We start from the raw sequence: 23,403 nt of genomic DNA, 5'->3' as shown, positions 1-23,403 counted from the left end.
AGTGAAGTGCAGGAACACATAAAAAGGAATAGGGAGGTCTCTTACAGCGTACTTCCAGGTACATGCTCTGGATGTCCTGACCGATGGAGTTGCGGGCAGTGCAGAGGTACTGGCCGGCATCTGTGAACTGGACATACTTCAGAGTGAGGGAGGACACACGTGCATCGCTGCGGACCACCACATTGCCATCCAGACTCTGTAGGAGGAAAGAGAAGAGGAAGAGTAAGTGGCCATAAAAAAAAAAAATCAACTGGAATTTCACTGCCTTGCCATATGGTTCTGGAAAACAGCAATGCAATGATATATGTGAGTCAGACATGCACATTGTTTCCATATGGACAGAATGTCAATGCAGTGTGCATAGTGTAATGCAAGCTGGTGTGTCTGATAATGAGAGTATCTTCCATATGCGTGTGTATGATGTGTATATATTCTTTCATCCTGGAAAAATCAGTTCTCTTAACTTTTATTCCAATTAAGAATTATTTCCTTTTCCCCCCATGCCTTTTTCCAGGCATGAAGAGAAATAAGTTAGGTTTGTTAGGCGACAAATGTTACTACACAGCTGTGGGGCTGTAGAGGAGTGGGGCAGTATTTCAGAGCTCCTCTATGGAACTCTAGGGGGGTATTCTGCAAGGCTGACAGACAGGAATCAATAATGAAGTGGACAACACAGTAGGATACACTTTGAGCCTCTTTGAACTGCACAGCTGGGGTGGCCCGCTTACACACTCAGAATCTGCCTCACACACACAAATCCACACACCATGTACGCCTGCAGATCTGTGCCAATTTGTTCAGTACGTGGAGAGCACAAACACAGGCGTACACTCAAGCATCCTGTACCTCCTCACACAAGCGAACAGTTCTTGTCACTAAGACTCCCTAAATGCCTATGACCACAGGCTGAGCAGTATTTCCTTCCCTTTACTGTACGGTAATGGAGATCCGCTCCAAATTTGCAATCTAAGCCTGTTCCAACTGTGTTGCCATGGAGAGGAGGCAGCGGTCTCCCTGCTGCAGACTATTATCTGAGGAGGGAAGCGGTGCAGATGGAGGCTATAGGCGAGAAGAGAGCATGTTTTAGCGAGAGGCGAAGGGCAAAAGAGTGAATAAGTCACTCCGAGGCCTAGTGCTTCCCTCATGAACCTCAAACTCCAGTTCAGTGGAGAGTGCCAGAGCATCTGTGGTAATTACTGTCAGACTAGCTTCCAAAATCCAAGAAATCACACATCTTCGCGACTGATCACTGCTGGCTTCACTGCTAGATTAGGAAAGAAAACCAATCGCTGCAGAAAAATACATGCTGGCTGGACATTCCCCAGCTTCTGAAGTAGCTTCCAAAGAAAAGATAGCTTATATTTTGGGCTGAAATACTGTATACCCGTTTCCAAACTGGTTCTCAAATACTAACTGCTACTGGCTAAATGCTAGTCTTTTAACAAGGACACAAACCCTGTGTCCAAAATGGTTCTCTGTGTACTATTACAGTGAACTGAATTCAGGAGGGTGGTAAATGATTTCCAACACTACCTCGTGCAGGTTTAACTAAACTGTGCAGTGGATTATGGGCATCAGCTATTGACTATTGTCCATGGGCTGTACACTATGTTTTAAGGTGCACTGCAGGAATGTTTAAGTGCATTGAAATTGTCCAGTATATTTTCAAGACACTACTATAAAATGGCGGAACCACAAAATACTGCAACATTACAATTTCTGACACAGCTAATGTGTCATTAATACAAAGCACAACAGCACTCCCTTGTGGGGCAGTCTTTAAATGTGACTGAGTAGGCTGAGGATCACTTCCCAGTGTGGTGCCATTACTAAAAGTTTTTAGTGGGATATGTATATAAATTATGGACTATGCGAGTATGTATTTGAATGAACAAGCATGTGAATGAGTGAGTATGTATCTGAGTGAGTGACTGAGTGAATTACAAGCCAGTCAATTTAGGTGCTTGTTGTCTGTTTTCTTCTACACTCAAATCTTTGCTTCTTAATACATAATACATCTAAACTGACTTCAAAAAACAAGTATAACAACTGGGTTATGGGGGGGGCAGTCACGGCCTGGTGGTTAGGGAAGTGGGCTTGTACCCGGAAGGTTGCCAGTTCGATCTCCAGAGCAGGTAGGTCATGACTGAAGTGTCCTTGAGCAAGGCACCTAACACTCAATTGATGCCTGGGTGCCGTGGATAGGGCTGCCACCGCTTGGGGCATGTGTGCTCACTGCCCCCTAGTGTTTACTAGTGTGTGTGTATGTGGGTTTCACTGCACGGATTGTGTAAAATGCGGAGAAAAAATTACCGCTAAATGCTTCCCAAAGCAAAAGCGAAACTGAAATGTAAGCAGACTACACAGTGGTCCAATTTTAGACACAAGCTGTGTGGGAAAGGCCATACCTAGTAGCCCATGGTTCACCTTCACAGCTTCCTTCTTGTTTCTGTACCTTTGAGACACCCTGTATATTTCAGCTGCAGAGTGGCATTACACAAACCAGATCTCTCACATTCAACATCTTCATTTTCAGCAGATTGGGGAGGAAATTTGCAGATGAGTTGTGCACTCTCAGATCATCATATATACATGGAAATTAATTGGCTGAGCACATCTGACTTGCACAACGTGACCTAAGCTAATCAGACGCCGCAGCCTCTTCCATGACATGTTTTAATAGATTTATTAGTCATGCCAGCTGACACCCTATTACTCAACTAATAAACATGAGTTGCTCCTCTGCGTCCTTGATGAAGCCATCGGCCACGCTCATCACGTGCCTCCCTGCTCTCCTTCATCAAATATGTGACGTTTGTTGTGAAAAAAATTATATTTTTTATAAAAAAAAACAAAAACCCATGGGCTGATGTGAGCTGAAATGGATCTCATTAGAGACCTTCATGTGCTCCAGGTTTATTTCCTCTGTGCTTCATTTCAGCAGTGTTAATACATGCCTGCTTCACCAGGCAATGTTTAAACAGAATAAAATAACACTGTGCACTGTGGGGAGGTGGAGAGCAGGAAATACGTGAGTCCTCCGAGTGACTCCGATGCCTTGCTCCTTCAACCTACATTTTTGCTCCTTCCCGAAAGTTCTAAAACAGCATTTTAATTATTCATTGTGTAAGTAAAGTGACAAGCCAGTGTGAATCATCTGCACTACCCTTTCCCTTTGATCAAAGGCATAGCCTGGTCTTTGGGAGCAGAGGCACAAGTCAAAGATGAAATAAGAAATTTCTGAAATTCACACAGGCACTTCATTTATAAAGTGCCTGTTCAATGGTCAGTGAGAAATTTGACTGTGGAAGCGGGAAGCCGAGAATGGAGCTCGGAAATTCAATCAATTCCCAAACTTGATTTAAGGTGCAGTGGCTTAAGCACGTTCTTGGAATGGATGTGTGTGGGGGGGTTGGGGGTTTAGGGCTGTAAATTTCATCGGGTTTGTGCCTCACGTTCAGAAACTTGTTAGTATGCAGTGCTGTCGACCGTGCCCCCTCCTCTTTGCATAGTAAAGGACAGTAAGCTGGATGTGCAGTGCCTATCTTATTACATTTCTGTGCTGAGTTCAGAGCTGCTGAGAACATCACACGCAGAAGAAGAGCTCTCAGTGTGCACTGCCTGAGATGTTACTGTGAGCAATCAGTTTAACCTTGAATAGAGCCAGCGATTCACTTTGTGCCTCTGCGCTCTCAACTGTTGTCAAATTTTGCAGAAAACTGGAAACAGACAGAGAGAGAGAGAGAGCGAGAGAGCAGTAGTGAGAAGGAAAGCAAGAGACAGTGAGTGTCTCTGCAGAAAAAGAAGCTTGCAGCAAGGCGACGTAATGCAATCATGCTCCTGTGTGCGTTCTATCTGCTCTAATAGAGAATGCAGAAAGCCTCATTTTGCCCAGCCACTTTCTCATGAAAGAGCAGCCAGCCAGAGAACTGAAGAAGGGAATAAAACAGAGCTCATTCTCAAGGTCTTCACACGGCTGAAAAGGATCACTCCGCTAAGGACAAAAACTTCAATTTCTGCTATTTTCTTCCCCTCGATGAAGAGGACTGCTGGGTTTACTCATGCTTAGATACTAAACAAAAATGGCAAACTCATCTCAATGGAGGAATAGATCACACATGATGGGCCTAGCAATGTGTATGACACTTCATCCTAAGGTTGACAGTAAAGAACAGTCCCTCAAGATCAGATCGTCATGAATATAACATCCAAAATCATCTCTGAATATCAGTGCAAGATAAAAAAACACTCAAGTCCCTGCAGCCAGAAGCAACAATTCAGGCTGCATCAACACTCATGCTAGTAATGGTTTAAATGAATTATGGACAAGGGAAAATAGTGTCACTCAAAATGTTTGGAGATAAATAGCACAAACATTTGTGGCCATTGAATATTTTTTCTGAATACAGTATATTAGCATGTGTTCCTCCTGCTCTTGGGGAATGGCATTGTGAAAGAGGAACTAATGTTGGATGACTAGGTCTGGATTACAAACACCACTCTGACTCATCCCAAAGGTCCTGGAGGGAGCTACCTCACTCCAGAGACAGCAATTCCACTGCTTTAATCCGCCAACAACTGGCATTGGATATGATGGCCTTAATCTCATGTGCAGCTTCTCCACAGCATCCCTTTAATTACATGTTTTTTTTTCTGGGGAGATTATACAAGCTGGCTGACACTAAATGTCTCTGTCCAGAATGAATGCACCTTAAATTCATTTGAAAAAAAAAAAAAGAAAAATTGAAGGTGTGTCCACAACTGTATCAGCCAAAATGCACCACTTCTCCCAAAACAGTGCTGCAACTACAACAGCTTTGGTATCCTCATGTTTTTGTTGTGGAGTAAATGGAGTTTGCATTACAAAAGCTGAAAATATTCCAGAAATGGACAAAATGATAAGAAATTACTGGATTTCAGTCCTGTGATGCTCCTTTGCTTTGAATTCAGACTCACCTCTGGCAAGCAACTAGTACCGGCACAATAGAAATCACACCTGCAACCAATTTAAATGGAGAACAATTAACTCAAATCTTTCTGTGTGAGTACTTCAATTAGCTTAGAGAAAAGAAAAAGCAGAGAAATTTTGGAGCATATGAGAACCAAAATTGAGGAAATGTATGTACAAAAAAAACAGGTACAAGTCTCTCCAGAAATCTTAATGTTCCTGTGTGCACTATGCACAACTTCCAGACTAATTGTGACTCGCACTATGTGCTGCCTTCTGAATTAAACAGTACACAATGGTAGGAGATTCAGGATGACCCCACTGCTAAAACAAAAACCTACAAAAAGCAGGACCTTATGGTTTCTCATGAAAAAAACATGGTGGAGGGTCACAAAGTTTGGAGCAGTTTGCCGGTTTTGTTGCTGTTGGCTCTGGATTCCTTGACTGTCTGCATAACACCATAAACAACTTTGGAGTACAAAGTAGGGCTGATGGTCCTCCAGCGGTACCCCCGAAGCACACTTCATAATGCATCCACTGGAGAGCTCTGAAGTGGCCATATTAGTGAGTTCAGATCTAAAGATTATAAAGCACATTCAAGAAATCTCAAAACAGCTGGGAGAAGGCACCTTTTAAATCTGACAAACCTCGCACAGGTAGCAGAGTTACAGTCTATTGGAGTTTTTAATTCCTAATCTTCTGCTGTTTTAATCAAATATAAATTAAATAAGCAAGTGGGTGCTAAAGCAATTGCAACAATTTTAGGAAGAGGTGCTGTATTTTCTAAAAAAAAAAAAAAAGTGCAGGGGTGCCAGTGCATTTTGCCACATCTATAAAACTAAGTATCTTATGAACGTACTTGTCTTATCCTTACACATATTTAGATCTAAAGGCTTATTCCACCATGGTTGAAATTAAATTAAAAGTAAGGATTCTTGTGTATACACAGGAGCTTTTACAGGCACCCCAGGTGGCTTGTCGTGAAGCTGGCTGAGAGAATGCCAACAGTGCGCAAAGCTACATCAAGGGGAAGAAGTCTACTTTGATCCAAAATGTAAGGCTTTTCTTGCTCTGTATCAACACGCTAGTTTCTGTAACTGATCAGTCTTTTACCTTCAACATTCTGAAGTGTGTCCTTAAAGTTAGATATGGCACAAAAACTGTTTTTTTTTCTGTAAAGAATACAACAAGTGGATAAACCTGTTTTCAGAAACAGGCCGAGTACATGTTCAGTGCAGCACGATGTTCTCCATTTTTAATTTCTATTTTTAATTTGACAGAATTGTAATTGAATGCTGCCATTTTGTGGCTACAGGTTCTTGGTTAATGTGTTTAAACGGGACATCTCTATCCCTTTTACTCAAGTTCTTGGGTCTTAGTGAAACAGTGCCTGTTCCTTTAAAATAAAATGAGCCACAACTCAGTTCAGTGTGAGAGCCCAGGAGTGAGAAGCAAAGAGAAGATTTTCTAGTTCCCTTTCTTCCCTGTTCTCTTTTTCTGTCATAGTTAATAAGTATACATTTTTTGGTTTCTTTTTCTCTATTTAGCCTCGTTTTTTTGTGCTCTCACATAAACATGGTTCCATGGCTGTGATTGGCGAGACTCTGATGAGGAGGTGGGGCAATTCTGTAGTGTCTGCTCTCTCCAAGACGCAGCACAAAATTAGAATGGCTCTTTTTAGCCCATGTTTACTAACTAAGGCAACCCACATAAAAAAACTGACTGGGTGGTCTTGTTTTACCGTTTGTGATTTGGTGGGAGCTCCAAATGAATGTGCTCTCGCACTGAAAAAGCTGATATGTTTTTCATAATGTGTACCCTTTAAATATTCACCCTTAAATTTTATTTACATTTGTAGTTGTGCAAGCCCATAAACACAACTCTGCTAAACTCTGTAATCAATGGAAACCAGCAGTAGTGTTTTATCCTGCATTAAAACGCATCACACACAAATAACAACACAGAAGTCACATAAAAAAAAACCTAACAGCTGAAAAAAGGACAGTCTGTGAAATCCTTTGAACTGCTCCTTCAATATTCTTTCAAGACACCACTTATGAGAATACTGAGTGTGTGCATAATAGCCGTTAAGCCAAAGTGGGACTACTTTGACATTTGATCTAAAATATACAAGTTTGATTTCAGATTTGATGGCTTCCTTATTATTCAACCATCTGCAAAATAATGCAAAAATAAGTCCAAATAATGAGAACTCTCCTGTGAGACGTGCTTAGAGTTTAGTATACAAGTAAGACAGCAAAGACAAAGATCTGCTGCAGCAGCACATGCAGTTGTGAGAAAAGCACACCTACTGGGGCTAAAAGTTTCTACCCATGATACTGTTGATCAAGACATGAAATAAAGCGTAGGCACTTGTCTAATTGTAGGCTTTCATCTAGAGAAGATGGTGTGCTGATACCTTCCCACACAATCCATATGCATCTGAATCACTCATTATCAGCTCGGTGGAAAACGCATGAATATTTACAACAAACAGCCAAACAAACAAGGACATCTATCTTTGGTTTTCAGAGGCAGACAAGTGTTGAGATACTCTTCCAGGTGCTAAGAGTCTTCTGAATTTATTTAGTGTAGTTAAGGTGTTAAGATGGATTTTGTTTGTGCTCTATGTTATATGGTCATGGTACAGCATGTACCCGCTACAGTTGTTATGGGTGTGTTAGTGTACTCTCTGATGCTGCTAGATCCTCCTCCTTGGGTCTTAGCCCTTGAAACATTATTCTTTCTGAGTCTCCTGGGAAGGTTCTCTGAAGGGACTCAAGGAATAAATAAATAAATAAATAAACAAACCAGACAGCTCTCATAGTAAAAAGCCAGACAGTGGCTGGAATCAGTTTGTACAGCTTTGAAAACCCTGATGACATCTTCAATATGTCTGAGCATAAAAGCCATCAGAGAAAATAATGGGTGAGATGCTGCATATAACGATGCAGCTCCCGTTCTAGATTTGTGAGGGCTATTTCATCATATAGCCCTGTGTGTGGGTGTTTGAGTGTGCTTCAATGTGTGGTTATGCCTTTGTCTATAAGGGTTTTGTGGGTGAGAAGGATCCAACACTTGAGGTTCTGCACTAGAAATGGATATTTCTGGTATTAGTGGCTACCACGGCTACACATTCAGTAGCCATACCTTGTGTTTCTCTGGCCGAGTCCAAGAAGCCTATAGTGAACAAAAAAAAAAAAAAAACACACAAAAATGGCATAAAAGCCTTAAATACAATGTAGCTGCCATGGGAGTTAAGATTATGATCCACACATGCAAATATTATTCATTTACAACACTTACGCTTTGCTGAAGTAGTACGAAATTAGTAACATAAAACACAACTCTAACCATAAATACAATACTGTATACAGTACTGACCACTATAAATTGACTACACTATAGTTATTGTCCAGTCTAAATGATCATTAAGTACAAGTTATTTTTTACTGTCCAGAGTTAGGAGTAAAAATATATTATTAACCAGAAATTACATATAAATTATTATAAAAATATCAATATTTAGTTTTTATTTTTCCCCAAATTTTGCCTTAATTACAGATTCTCCATTTGCCTGCAAACTTTCAAGCAGTTTATCAAAGAAACCTACAGAAGTAATTTTACACACTTATTCACATTCAGATTTATTCACAGGTTGAATGTTCAGCTTCTCATGAAACACGCAATCCCAAACACGTTAAACTGGGTACTGAGCTCTGTGTGGTCAGTCTATTTTTCTGAAACTTTTCAGATTACATTTTATTTAAATGTTCTTTTTTTGTACATCCTTTTTTCAGCAATAACCTCTTGAAAACTACACAACCTTTCAGATAAATGTTGCTTCGATGTGACAGATTGGATGGGTCTTGCATGGTACCAGGTCTTGAATGATATTTAAGAGTTCAGATTTCTCTACATCTATTTATTTATTAATTTATTGTAAAATTATGTTCTTACTTTCCTTTGACTTTCTCCTTCCTTACTTGTAGATTATCTTATTATCTAATCTTCTCAGAAATCTCTCTTTAAAGAGAGAAAACTTTTACTTAATTGGAAATTTAAATGAAAATGAAGCAACTGAAGGGTGTTGTCTGACTTTTGCAAAATAAATAATAAAAGTTATTGAAAGATTTAATCACAAATAACTATATCTTACATCTTTTCCACTATTCCTGATGATTAAATTATACCAATATCACATAGTGTTTTAATCAAGCCATATTTCCAATTAGCAGCACTGGTTAATGATGTGTTCATGAATACAGAGCAACAGTACAGCAATATTATGTAAGTCATTCTCTTAAATATTATATTTCCTTTATTGAATGTGCATGCATGTCACTATAGATTAAATTACAGTGTAAATTCCTAAGTGCGCTAGTATATTATCTCCAGCTTATTATCCAGCCTATGGTTTTTTTTCTATGCTCAAGCCACTGCAATACAGTTGTAATCACATTTCTTCTGAATAAGAGTCACACAGAGTTTTGCCGCTTTACAGAGGTGCGATGCAGACATTAGCAAAGGTGCCTGCACCTTCCAGCGAGGCCTTAGGGACACTGCGTGCGGCATGAGAGCATGTACGCGTGAAGGGTCATTCACTCCACAGGCCAGGTGAGCCAATAAGCCGTCCAAATGCCACAGCGCTTGTGGAGGCACTCAATAATTAAGCATTAACAAATGAATTATGGAAGAAAGGCTCTTCCCTCTCCCGCACAATGAGAGTATGATAAGGGCAGGAGAGCGCTTTATGACTTGGTCAATAATAACTCCATTTATCACTTTGGATTCTAATGGAGATGACACTGACTCTGATCAACACATTCATTTAGTCAATACACCATCCATCAGGCATAGTTACAGAAGGCCTTATCTGGACTCATTCCTCTAGATGACACAGAATGCTCCGGATTGGACAGTGATGGGTAGCTTTCACAGCAGCACTTTATACCTGAGGCACATTCGTTGAGTCGAAATCAAAGTCACCTGCTCAAACCGAATTTGCATGCTTACAATGGTGTTTTATGGGAGATTTTAATCTACACCTCTGATAAATTAAAAGAAATGAATGGGAAATGGATACGTATGTCAATATGCAAACTGACTAGATCTTGCAGCTTCTAGCACGTGCCATGGCATTGTGGCTGTCCTTTCATCCAGTCATTTGGCACAGACCTTAAAGGAATGGAATAAAGGCTGAGAAATGGGACGTGGGGGTTGCAAATGAAAACTGGCACTGGCAGCAAAAAGCAGTGATAACTCGCTCTCCCAGGGAATTATTCATACAAGTATCAACTGGCCCACCAAAGTCTTTGAAATAGCACTTAGTTAATTGGAACAGACGGGGGGAGGGTTCTCTGAAGCACTTTTATCCTTAATACAGTTATACAACATCTAATAGAAAAAGAAACTCCTCTGGATTAGGGCAGGCATACACACAGACAACAAAGACTCGGAGCTCACACGGTGCACTCACGGTATGTCAGATGAAGAGAGGGCATTTTATTTAGCATGGATTTTATTTAGCATGTGCTTTATTTCACTGTTTTGACAGTGCAGTCAGGGCTAAAGCCCTACTTCCTACCCATCCGCATGATTACAACTTTCACAATCAGACACATCTCTTTGCCTGAGCCCTCTGACACACTGGCTAGGTGCAAGCCCATGCCAATCCAATGCTCATCAGCTAGACCTGCACATGCAGCCTCAAACAGCAGCCCCCACAGGCAACGTCTGCTTATCCGGAGATGGCCTAGTCTAAAAACGGCTCTCCACGGGTCAGATGAGAGAAAAACAAGATCTTAATTGGGTTTGCACAAGTGCCCTTGAGAGATGGTGACTGTCGATGAGCGTAAGTAAAAAGGTTAGAAACAGAGTGAAGCAAACGTTGTCCACTTCACTGGCAGCCAAGCATTCATTTAGCACTGATATTCATGCCTGACCTGCCATTAGTGAGGCGCTGATAAGAGACTAGGGTCTCACAAGGCAAGCACTACTCCAGACTGAGCGCCAAGGGAACTTCATGGTAAGCTAACATTCCTAAACTGCTGCACTCAAGTCATGTCTCAGGGGCAGTGACTGGTCATGAGTTTTTGAAAAGCCTTTTGAAAAGGCTAACCACTCAGGTTTTATTAACCTAGATTTAAAGGAGCAATCAGACATTGTCTCCAAAAATTCTTCAGTCATATATGCAGAGATTTTCTATTTCCCCTATATGCAGGAACTCCTTATGCTTTATAGAACAAATGTATACATAGTCAATAATAATCACTTTAGCTAAATGAATTTTTGGTGGCAAAAATTCATTAGAGTTATTGTTAAAAAAACAAAACAAAAATGCCATTATCACAGATGTTTTCAAAAACAGGAAAGTCCAAAATACATCCCTCATCATGGGAAGGTCTGGAGATGCTTTGGTTTGTCATATCAATGTCTTTGTTTACAACAATAACAGATAATAAACTATAAAAATAGTTTATCTTGTCAGTTGCTGAGAGTGTGTGTATGATCATGGAAAGCCTGTTATTTTCTGTTCATACAAAGCTACAAACCTGAAGCACTATGTTTGAGATGACATTCAAGCAACTCGTTTCCCAGAAAGCAACAAGATTTAAGTTTTTGAACATTTATAAAACCAAGCACCTTAACATTTGATCAACCAAGTAATCAGTATTGCATCGCTGGGAACTAGTTATTTATTACTGACTTACATTTCTACAAGGGTCCGACTGATAAAACGGTGCTGTAACAAATTCACAGCCTCGTTTATTTTGAGTAACACCTCGCTCGCCTGGTGTTCTGGTTTTAATAATCCAGAGAATTTGTCCGTTTTTGTGTATAACTAAACAAAAACGGTGCAGATGTAATTTACTCGTCAAAAAGTAAAACGGACCTACAGCGCTGAAGCTTTTAGGTGGGGGTCCCAAAAAGAGTACTTTTCCAGGGAAAAGAGAACCTCTGGTCACCGCTGAATGGTTTCAAATTTAGTTCATGAAATGGAATGTGAAATATGGCTGAACTAACAACAGACAGAGTAAATGCATTTGTTGCCCTGTGAAGGACTGGCGCCCCCTCCAGGGTGTATTCCTGCCTTGCGCCCAATGATTCCAGGTAGGCTCTGGACCCAACGCGACGCTGAACTGGATAAGCGGTTACAGATAATGAATGAATGATGAATGAAACAACAGACGGTGTAGTGGGGCCATCTTAATGTATGCTCTTAGTATACTTCGTTTAAACTTAAAATAAGTGAGTAAAAGTAAAATACCATATCTACTAAAAAGTCAATTGTACACTGAGGACATTTCATCATATTTGTAGTTATTGTTTTTTCAGGAAGAAAGCCCCTATCAATTGATGGCATACACTCTTATTTGCCTAAAAGTAGAGCTATGAAAAGAGTTTTCTATCAGCGATAATATCCTCTCAAAGTTGCCAGATATTCACATATTTTACAAATACTGGGAATGGTCTTTTAGTAAAATATGTATGTTTTCATCATGTTTGGGTGTTAGAGTATTGTCACAGGCTTAAATCAAATTATAATCCATTACATTACAAATGGGACAGATGTATATTACTAGTAAAGTATACCTATATACTAGTTTATTAAAGTATACTTTAGTAGAGTATAATCTTGGTGTCATCAGTATGTCATCTTAGTGTACTCACAGTTTACCACTCTTTCAACTGAAGTATATTTAAAGTATTCTTTTATAAAAAAATCCAATTTACTTCACTTAGAGCTACACTTGGGAAATACACTTCAACTTGGCTTAGGTTTACTTAAAATTACCTTTAAGATTTTTTTTATAAGAGCTGCTTATTTAATTAGACTTAAAATATATTTTACAGCATATATTCATTAACATTCCTGATATGTTGAGTCTGACTATTTGTGCAAACCCAGTTAATATACTGTATTTGGGAGTACTTCAGTCGTGAGAAGCAGAACATGCAACAAAATGTTTAAAGTTTGAAGAAGAAGAAGAAAAAACCTACTGCTGATTTCTTTGAAGACCTAGCAAAGACTCTTGAAAAGATAGGAATCACTAATAAAGGCAAACGTTGGATTGAGTAAACACTAACAAAGATATTTTTAACCTTTTATCCCTGACACTGAAAAACATGACTAGCACATACTTTATGACATTTTACCCATGCTCGCCCAGGGCATAACATCCCCGTTTAGAGTCCACTGACTTCTGTACCTTCAGTATTGCAGCTATATGTAATCACATATCTTCACAGAACAGACACATCTTTTTTATGCTTTCATATTATCAGGTAAAGTATCCCTTAAAGATTCACTCTGGCTATATGTGAAAGATGAACATCCTCTTCGATATCAAAGTGTGTGCTCTCTGAGTCTCTCAGGGCTCATGCAATAACCATGGACAGGCATCCTGCCATGCTTCCGGGCAGAACATAAAGTAAGAAGAAAGCAGGAGCTTTTTCATTATTTAGCTGCTTTGTCTATGCAGATAAAGATATGGCCCCTCTATTTCACCTCATCCTCTCACGTCTTTGTGTATTTCTGACTTCTCCCTCAACTCTAACACCGTGGCAGGGAATGCTAAAAGCATACGAAATATGTCAGAGCAAGACGACTGTAGCCATGGCAATAATGACCCATATTAATATAGCAGTTTCCACTCTGAATACAATGCTGTTGATTAAACCATTACAGACCATTCATATTCAAATGGAAACATATATATATAAATATATATATATGTATGTAATCATCCACATGGGTATTTGAGCTGGAGGACCAAATGGCTCATAAATACGTTCTTGAGAAGATATCAAACCAGCTATTTTCATTTGGTTTTGAAGTGCAGATCTGTATGCTACTGCAAAAAATAAGGCATTTCTCCTCTTTTGCAAAAGGTTTACATGAAAAGGAAAACAAGAACAGCCTTAATTCCTGGAGAGCGGGGAACGCGCTTGGCAGGAGAGCCATGCAAGGGCTCATAACAAGATTATCTTCTTAAGATAGCATAGCATGACTATTTAGACCCATTCCAATCCTCAGGCCTTGAGCACCCTTAACCCATGGTAATAATCACACACACTGAAAGGAAGTTGAAAAAGACAGAGCCGGATGTAATGTTCACTAATACTTGGATTCTTGCGGAACTGTGCCTGTGATATTCCCGTTCAAAAAAGGTTGATGTAGTTGTCATTTTCCTCAGGCATTCTGCTGGGACAGTCTTTAGAGGAGAAAATGTTATGGACCGTACACATCCTGGGGTTCAATAAGGGTGCAACAATATGGTTGGAATTGAATTTCTTTCCTCTGACTTTGGATACTGCCATTCCAGGCCGGCAGAGGGAAAATATTGAGGAAAATAATACAGGATGCTGTCAGATAGACTATTGTAAGGCAAATAGCATCTCTTCGGGTGCCTGAGCATAGATTTAAACAGGAGGTATATCTCATGCCTGCAGTCCAGACCCGAAAAAACTGATCCCAGAGGCTGTGGTCAAACAGGTCTCTAACTGGGCACCTTTCAGCAGCCAACGCGATCCAGCAGACTTAGAGCTGGCTCCTACACATCAGCTGTTCAATTCATCACACTAATCCCCATGCTCAGGGATGGAATAAAACATTTTCTATCATTCACTAACAGCGCTGGCGGAGAATGAGTGAGAGCCATAGAGGTGTTGCATCTCAGATAAGCCTGGAGGAAGGTGAGGAAGGAACCTGCAGAATGACCAGAGGCATTCACCTCTACAAAATAAATAAACAAGCCCATCTCTAAACTTATCAGCCCTGAATCCACACAGCTGTTGCTCCAGGCCTGCACCCTAAGGCTTTCCTTCCTTAACACAAGCCCAATCATTGTGTTCAGAGGCAACCAACAATTAGCTTAACTTGAAATGTCGATAGTGACCTCGCGTTCGAATTAGAGGGGTGGACACTATCTGCCCAGAACGTTCCATCATAGTTTCTGCATGATGGAAGGAAAAAAAGAGGAAGGAAAAGAGAAGGAGATGGAGCAGAAAGATAAAGAGGCAGAAAGAGCGACAGGGTTTGGTTCTGTGTTGAGCTGAATATTGATAGGAGCCGTTAGCTGATGTCGTTTGATGCCGTTTGACTGTGTTATGATGAAAAATGAAGGAATGGGAAATGGTCCGTTTCAAGGCTGCTAATTAAGCAGAGTGGCTGAAGTGTGCAGAGTGGAGCATATTTATTGCATAGCAGTGAAAAAGGGTCCCGCACAAGGCTGGGGAGGCCACTGGAGCCTGAACAGCACGAACATTTTGTGATCAACCAGGATTTTAACGATCTAAACATTATGATAATATTTGTGATATAATTAAATATAATTAGTGTTAAGGTTGTAACTAAAGTCTGGTTTTGTGGATGTGGACTAAAGCCTGTGCTAAATTTAAAAAGTGTATAGCTATTTACCCAGAAATCATTTTTATTCCGGGATCAAGCTTAAATTACACTGGAAATCTTCCCAAAAAATTGCCAGCTAATAAGGTTGTTAGGATATTGAAGAAATGTAGAGTTATATGTGCATTCTCCTTTACACGTGACATATTATAATTGTAAATATATATCCAATTAAAAGAGAGAAAAACAAAAAACGTACAATGTCTCTGTATTATGTACAACATGCTGTAATTTATCACAGTGAAAAAAAAAAAAAGGTTATTTTCTGGCTGTTTAGTATGACCCCTGCTCTTGTTAGTGAGTGTGGTCAGTGTGCCGGGTGTACAGACTGACCATATGTTTTTGACATTTTAAGCTTGTTTACGCTGAAAGGCAAAGTAAATGCAGAGTAAATGCAGATGTCTAATGCATGAAATGTACAATGCTTCCTTAGGAAGTTATCATATGGATGTTTATTCCCTCTGTAAAGATTTAAACTCCCCACAAAATCAGTCTCTGGAATCAGTTTATACAGCTGTCTATATGTATTATAACTATATATTCATTCATTCATTCATTATCTGTAACCGCTTATCCAATTCAGGGTCACAGTGGGTCCAGAGCCTACCTGGAATCATTGGGCGCAAGGCGTAACTATATATGTATTATATATATATAACTGTATATATATTAAATCATACTACGATGGAAAGTACAAAGGCTGGCTAAGTGGGCTTATTGCTGGCTAACTTGCTAAATGTGACACAGGATCTAACAGCAAAACGTGTACAGCCTGTAGAATAACACATTTGGCGTTAAAGGAAAATACACCACAACACCAGCGAACGAAAGCCAATGAAAAATATAACACACATGTGAACTGGTAAAATAAATGTAGTTTTGCTGAAGGCTGGACCCCCCCTTGGTGAGGAGAGATAGGACTGAGGAAAAGGGAGGAGATGGGGAAGTGGTGAGATTGAATACTTCAAATGAAAGTACAGGTAGAAACTTGCAGGAGGATATAGAAAGTTATATAAACATCAGCACTATATCAGTAGGATGGTCTCTGGTATTGATAAATAACCGTGCTGCATATAAGCCAGTTTGTTTGAATACTGCTGCTCTAGGCTCCACAAGCTGACTGCATATTTAAAAGGAGCATGTCTAAGTGCCAGGCAAACACATTAACACATCTGAGACTTAGGTGTGGTACGATGGTCTTCTGACATTTTGTTTGTTCGTTTGGCACTTTCAAACCCTTCGGCTGAACCGAGAGCACAGATTCTAAAAGGACACTTAGATAAGAGCTCAGAACAGAACTGATGTTTCTGAACTCTGTGCTTGTCCTTGAAAAAGCAGATATTTTTTTTTCCCTCTCACCTTTCAATTTAACTCTCTCACAATCTTTTCATCAACCCTGTATGGAGGAACCGGCGCACTGACGTAGCTGACTATTATTCACCTGACCTATCTGAACTCCTATTAAATATTCTGTTCAAAGGTGAAGGAGGCTCTCCTTAATATATTCCACTGCATTCAAGTGTGGTGTATTTGGCTGTATAATAAAGGGGTGTAGAAGGTTTCTACTTGCACAGAGCTTTATTCAATATTCAGAGCTGAGGTTCTCATACACCAGCGCCTAATGCAAAAGGACCCTGCCCTGACCCAGGCCTTACTGCCCTTTCCCTGACCCCCTATGCCCCCCCCCCCCCTCCCTGACCACAGCACCTGCTCTTCTTCGCTGAAGACTCGACGGCCAAAGCTCCACACGATGCTGGGGGTGGGGTCACCCGTGGCCTCACAGGTCAGAGTGATCTGCTCCTCCAACTCTGAAGCTGTCTGGTTCTCCAGGTACGTGATCTTGGGTTGCACTACACACACACAAACACACAGAAAGTATGAAAAATTGAACCACTCTCAGACTGTTCAGAAGATATTGATTATCAATGTGAAATTATTAAGCCTGCTCTATCCTGGAAAAACACAAAACACAGACCTTTTCCTGATAAGTTGGAACGTTTTGACAACCACAGGAACATATTCCACTTAAAAGCTGCTTTCAATAATTAATCATCGCACTGTTTCTAATTCAACAACCGGAGAGCCATTTTAATGGAAGCTACTTTGATGCGCTTTCATTTTCAGCAGAGCTAGTTTTTATTCGTCTTCCTCTGTTTTAATCTCGCAACGCTTGCTAGATGTGGGAACAGGGGAGAGAAAAGGAAAAACGCGCAACATTTCACACCCCCAAGATAAGAGCGCTTCAGAATGACAGGTGCCGGAAACTTGCTTAGGATTGCAACCTGGATTGTTCCCTGTGCTTGATCAAGGCTCATTTGGATTCTCCTGCTGCTACAGGGACACTCAGGGGCGACTGTCTGTCTCTTACCAAACACAGTGAGGCTGACCTCCTCTTCTTTCTCTCCTGCTTTGTTGCGGGCGATGCAAACGTATTCTCCCTCGTCCACTTTCTTCACGTCTTTGATGGTCAGCTCTGAGCCGTCGTCGTTCAGACTGTACTTCTCATCAGGCACCATCACCACATTATTACTGAGAGAGAGAGAGAGAGAGAGAGAGAGAGAGAGTGGGGTGACAGAGTGAGAGAGGTAGACAGAGGCACAGAAAATTCTCACATGGCTGCGTTTTCTTTCTGGCCTTCACGCTCTCCCTACCTCTGCAATGTCATGAATATGGTTTTTCTCTCTTCTCTCTCTACACTTCCTCAACAGTTAGTGCACAAGAAAAAGGGCTGCCACAGAATGGATTGCATTTCCTGTTGTATAGATTCGGGCCACAGCCGCCAAAGCTCAGTGGAGGGAACCAGAACATACGTGGTGGAAGTGAGGAAGAAAAGGAGAGGAAGAAAGAAAAGCAAAGAAAAGGCAGGCTGATTTGCTTTGTCACACTTCCCCTGTCCGCCACTGTGCTCTGAGAGCTCCGAGCCAGCACAGCAGCCATAAAGAATGTCCGGAGGCCTTAAAAATCACGTTGATTTCTTATGATGTGCCTCTTGGATGGATGAACGCTGCCCCTACCCCTCTCTCCAAACAGCATCTCACTGCGACATTAAATCAGTGGCAAAGTCTGGATCCAGTCCCTGATCCCTCTCGGCTGTAGTGCAAGCGATTGTGCAGACGCCCCAAAACGACAGCGCTATTCTCTGGAGAGGAGAAATAAATACATTTTTTTTCGAGGCTGAGAGCTGATCTGTTCCTCTGGCTTCTCTGACTCTCGTTCTCTCCTGCCCCCACTTCACTTTCACACCCCTACCCCTTTTCCCCATTTCCTCTGCAAAAGGAGTCACTAGTGCTTTGGGTCAGAGTCCCAGCACAGGCTGCCAGATGCTAGGGCTAATGGCAGCTGGAAGGATGAAAAAGTGTTTCCGCCATCCACAGCGCTGTCTATTTACAAGCTTCAATAATGCTGATCCCCCTCTGCTCTGGTCAGAGAAGCTTGCCACTGTCAATAGGCCACTGACTAAGCTTTCCCTATGAGCTGAAAGAGAACTGAATACTGTAATGGAAGAACAATACTATTGCATGCAGTATGTTTACAATGAGTGTCACCCTCATCTTTTAAATAAAATGGCTTATTATAATTAACTGATATTATCTTTAATAGCAAATCATCTTTTGTTTGACACTATCTGTCGCGCCATTTTGCCACCCTATTACTTATTTACACTTACCCTTATATTGCACATGTCTAGACATTCAATATGCTTTGGAATTAAGAATTTAAGGAGGCATTTAAATGTAAGATATTATTATTTGTATTATTTTAAATTATATATAAATGCGCTAATATAGTCAGTATAGTGGTGTGCTACTTACTGTGCCCACGTTACGGTGGGCTCTGGGTATCCATCTGCATAACATGCTAGCATCACAGACTGCCCAATATCTGCAGTGGCATTGATCGAACTATATCGGGTCCTGATAGTGGGCAGAACTGAGAGAGAGAGAGAGAGAGAGAGAGAAAGAGAGATAAACATACCATATGTGAAATCATACACTCGCATCAAATACACATCCAACTTAAGACCTACACAATAAGACAGTGGCCATAATAGTGCTAAACCAACGTCATGTCTTTGTTTTCACTCTGTCTTCATACAGCATCAGATACTTTTGGCATTTTCTCAAGCTTCTTCATGAGTTGCCAGAGCTTGTACAGAGCTGATAATGATTTTAAAGCAGGGGGCATTCCCAAAATATCTTGTTTAATTTACAATTGCAAAAATTGGATTCAGAAACATATTAATATGAAAGCCTTATGTTAATCAATTATGTCTCTGTATTTTGTATTGGAAACACCAATTAAGCCTTTAAAAATAAGTATTTAAATTAGCATGCCTTAGAAAACATATCTTCAGTCCGATGTGCCCAACATTCTAATTGCTGCTGTAGTGTATAACTTACTAATAATAGTCATGGGGAACTCAGTGGTGCATGCTTCCCCAGTAGGGTTGCACAGACGGGATAAAATAGTAGTACTTTATAAAAATGCATTGATGAATAAGTACAGATAATAGCTAAATAATATTTCTGCAGGAGACAGGAGAAAGACAATAAACACATCAGAACACATTTGTAACTGTGACTGGTCAGGATTGCCTCAGATAAAGGTGATATATTTGACATTTTACACATTAATATAGCAGCAAACAACCAATTTCTATGTACAGATATAAAAGAATAAAGGTGTTGAGCAGAGAATGAGGTCACACTTCTCTTCTTGTTGTTCTCTGCTCTTTGTTTTAAAAGCCAGGCCAGATGCATGTGCATGATTGTCCTACCCTTTATAAAAGCTGGCCTTGCCCATGTTTTGTTTTGCCCTCCCCAGAAGACAGTGATTGACCGCAGAGCACCAAGTACAAAATGTTCAGGTGAAAGTGACCGTGTTAAAAAAAAAAAAAAAAAAAAAAAAATCCTGAGAATATGAAAAGTTGGGGTGAGCCGTGGCTAAAGGGCAAGACATGGCTGAATATGAAGCATTTATTATCGTTTGAAATACTCATGCTCTATTTAACATATATAAATTTTAAGCCAAAAAATAAGTAAATAAATATTTATTTGAGGTTCATTTGCACATTGTAGCATTCATATTAGCATTGGAAAGGACAATAACACAATTATGATTAGTAAACAGGAACGGCTCTTTAGCTGTTGGCCTAGTGTGGCTGAATACTAAACAACAGGATGGAGTTCGCTTCCCTGCTCAGGCACATGCATGCTATACCAAATACAATCCTTGGGCAAGAGCACATACAATGCATTAGCCTTCCACTTTATTTATATACTTTGCTCTGGGTAAAAGCACATGTCAAATGCCATAATGTTTTACTTGAGCTTAATTTTGTAGAAAGCCCAGGCTTTAAAAGTTCATATAGAGTGTAGGTGGCCACGCAGATTGTATCCTCACCATTGACGATGACCCTGATGACCCTAAGGTCGATCTCTCCTCTGGCCATGATGCGGCCCTCACAGGTGTAGTCCCCCTCATCCGTCTTCTTGATGCCGCGAATCTGGAGGTGGTTGTTGCTCAGGACCTTGAAGCGCACTGCGGGCAGAAGGAGACAGAGAAATGATGCAGGGATGCAAAATGAGTCAGTAATTACTCTTGAGTGAGATAAGGAGACCACGTTAACGAGCCCCTCATTACACACTGGGTGGCTGAATGAGACTCTGCCACACTTCACACTTAGAGTGAAAAGAAAAAAAAACAAAACAAAATAAAAAAAATTATGACCTCCCCACCAGCGCCACCTATATTTCAGCCCCAATAAAGTCCACATAAAACAGTGTCACTGTGAACCCTACAGTTGTTACAGTCGTAAGATCTAATGACGAAAAAAGAAAAGGAGCAAGAATAACGTGCACGAATGAATATAGCAGTGTTCGAATAAACATAACCCTTTCATAGCAAGACAAAAGCACAGCAATTTATTCAATAAGCGCTTCTTATTAAAGTGTTTCAGTGGAAACTGCTGCAAAAACTATATGAAACTTCTCTTAGAATTCAGAGACTGAAACAGAGATTTCATGATTTGTGGTAAGCTTGACTAGCTAGTTTGCTAACTGACATGTTAGCCCCTTGGCTAACCACAGATGTTACAGATCAGTGTCCAGCATTGTTTTTCATGTGCATATAATTATCTGCTATATTTACTCTTTAGTGTTACTGATTAATATTTGTGGTTAGCAAGTTGTTTGGAGTTTCCTAGTTCCCATATTCTACATTTCTAAATTCGTGCTCTCCCAGGGTCTTACGTTCCCAAATCCATGGTGAATATTAAGTTTTACTAATATAGCATGCAGCAATAAAATATCCTGGGTTATTTTTGTGGACAAAACCAAGCCAAACAAGTTTTTTATCAAGAATTCAACTGAGACTTTCTTTTTTGGTCAGGCAAGATTTGACCCAGAATCCACATATAATCCAATTATTTTAAAGTATTTCATAATCAAATAAAATTATAACAATTGGTTTGGCTGTATGAATTGTTGTGTTCCAATACAACTGGACAATGATTATTAATAATCAGTAATTACAGAAGAATTCTGGAAACAGGTTAGACTTGACCAAATATAGGAGTAGGATTAACGTGTGTTAACAGAACTCTCAACTGGGGAACATAGGACCCAGGTAATACAGGACTCTGGGGTCATAGATATGCTTACAGTCAGCTTGCTAGCTAACTTGCTAACCAGAATTATTTCCAGTTTCCAAACTGTTTATGCCTGGTGTGACTAAACATCCATATCAACAATATAAGCCTACAAATCTGAATTTTACTCTGAATGCAGTAGCATGCACAGAAACTTATGCAGTGCAAAATAAAAAATAAATAAATAAAATAAAACAAATTAAAAACCCACACAAATTCTAGTTCCAAAATTGATGTATACATAAATGGGGAGTTATTAACAACGCTATTTTGCTAAAGTCCTTGGAAGCTAGCATTAAGGGTAAGAGAGAGTTAACTGCAGCAATGTGGAAAATGTGTTATTTACATACTGCAGCTCGGGTTTCGAGCTCTGCTACAATTAGTGGTTTTGAAGTGAAAAACACATCCACTAGCAGGCCCCGGAGGTCGAGCCTGGCAGCGCACAGCTGTGGTCACTCATTCTCTTCCAGCGGGGTGGGGAAGAAGGGAGCACTCTCAGGTTAAAATAGGTCCATCCAAACGAAGCAAACAAAAAAGGCAAAAAAAGAATGGCGAGAGGGAGAGGCACTCGGCAGCGTGCTCACAGCAGCTTTAGATGAAAACATCATAGCCTCAGAAAGCTTCCCTCCTTGACAATTTCTATTTCTCTTAATAAGATGGGGAGCTTCAATTTCACGCTGCTTCCTCTGTGTCAGAGCGGATGAACCTGCGAACATGCGGCTGTGCTCAATGCACATGAGCGAAAAGGGAGGGAGAACACGGTGACAGGGCGGACAGATAAAGATGAAAATGAGGAGGGGGAATGCAAAAATGAGGGCAAGAGAGAGGTGGAGGGAACAGAATAAGAAAAAGTGAGAGAGTGGGCTCTATCTTTGTGGGTGTGCAGAGACTATCGCATGCGGAGCTACTACATTTTGTTATCTCTGTGACCTTGCAATGTGAATGTGTGTTTTGGTCATTTTGTGGATTGTGCACAGATGGGAATGTTGGCGTACTGCGTTGGGAGCACCATGGAAATGAATCTGTGCAGAGAAATGTACTGGGATTTTTGTTCAAATTTAAGTCTCTGTGATAAGAATCCCTAGGAGCTCATCTAAAGGCAACTGAAGGTCTAAAAGTCCAGTACAGATGTTTGAGAAATGATTCCACCAAGACAGAAAAATTCTATAAGTGTTCAACACTTGGTTGAGTGTATTACAGCAGGCAACAGCTTTGGATCCATTAAATTGTTGTGTTTGTATGGATTTGCAATTATGAGACATTAAGGTCTATTTGGCTTAGACTTTAAAGGCTATTTTCCCCCTCACCACATGATTTATCTTTTGAAAAACATTTACAATTGAGACGATATTTATATTTTCATGCATTTTCATGTTTTTACTGATGTTAAGGAAA

The 23,403-nt window shown here is 40.3% G+C and overlaps 1 protein-coding gene across 5 annotated transcripts in view; it reads right to left on the bottom strand.

Annotated features, from left to right (window-relative positions):
- The window catches only part of ncam1a (neural cell adhesion molecule 1a), a 235,815-nt gene that overhangs the window by 57,510 nt on the left and 154,902 nt on the right, over positions 1-23,403 (bottom strand). For all 5 annotated transcript variants that reach the window (XM_066646121.1, XM_066646123.1, XM_066646122.1 and 2 more), the window contains exons 5-9: positions 20,763-20,900; positions 19,172-19,289; positions 17,728-17,888; positions 17,067-17,209; positions 46-196 (exon numbers count right to left, since the gene is read on the bottom strand). In XM_066646121.1, the coding sequence (XP_066502218.1) occupies positions 46-196; positions 17,067-17,209; positions 17,728-17,888; positions 19,172-19,289; positions 20,763-20,900 (711 nt within the window). The remainder of the gene's footprint in view (positions 1-45; positions 197-17,066; positions 17,210-17,727; positions 17,889-19,171; positions 19,290-20,762; positions 20,901-23,403) is intronic.

The sequence above is a fragment of the Hoplias malabaricus genome, chromosome 15 (genome assembly GCF_029633855.1).
Source record: "Hoplias malabaricus isolate fHopMal1 chromosome 15, fHopMal1.hap1, whole genome shotgun sequence".
Classification (NCBI taxonomy): domain Eukaryota; kingdom Metazoa; phylum Chordata; class Actinopteri; order Characiformes; family Erythrinidae; genus Hoplias; species Hoplias malabaricus.
The sequence above is the reverse complement of the archived record's forward strand: the minus strand, read 5'-3'. Positions and strand labels throughout refer to the sequence as shown.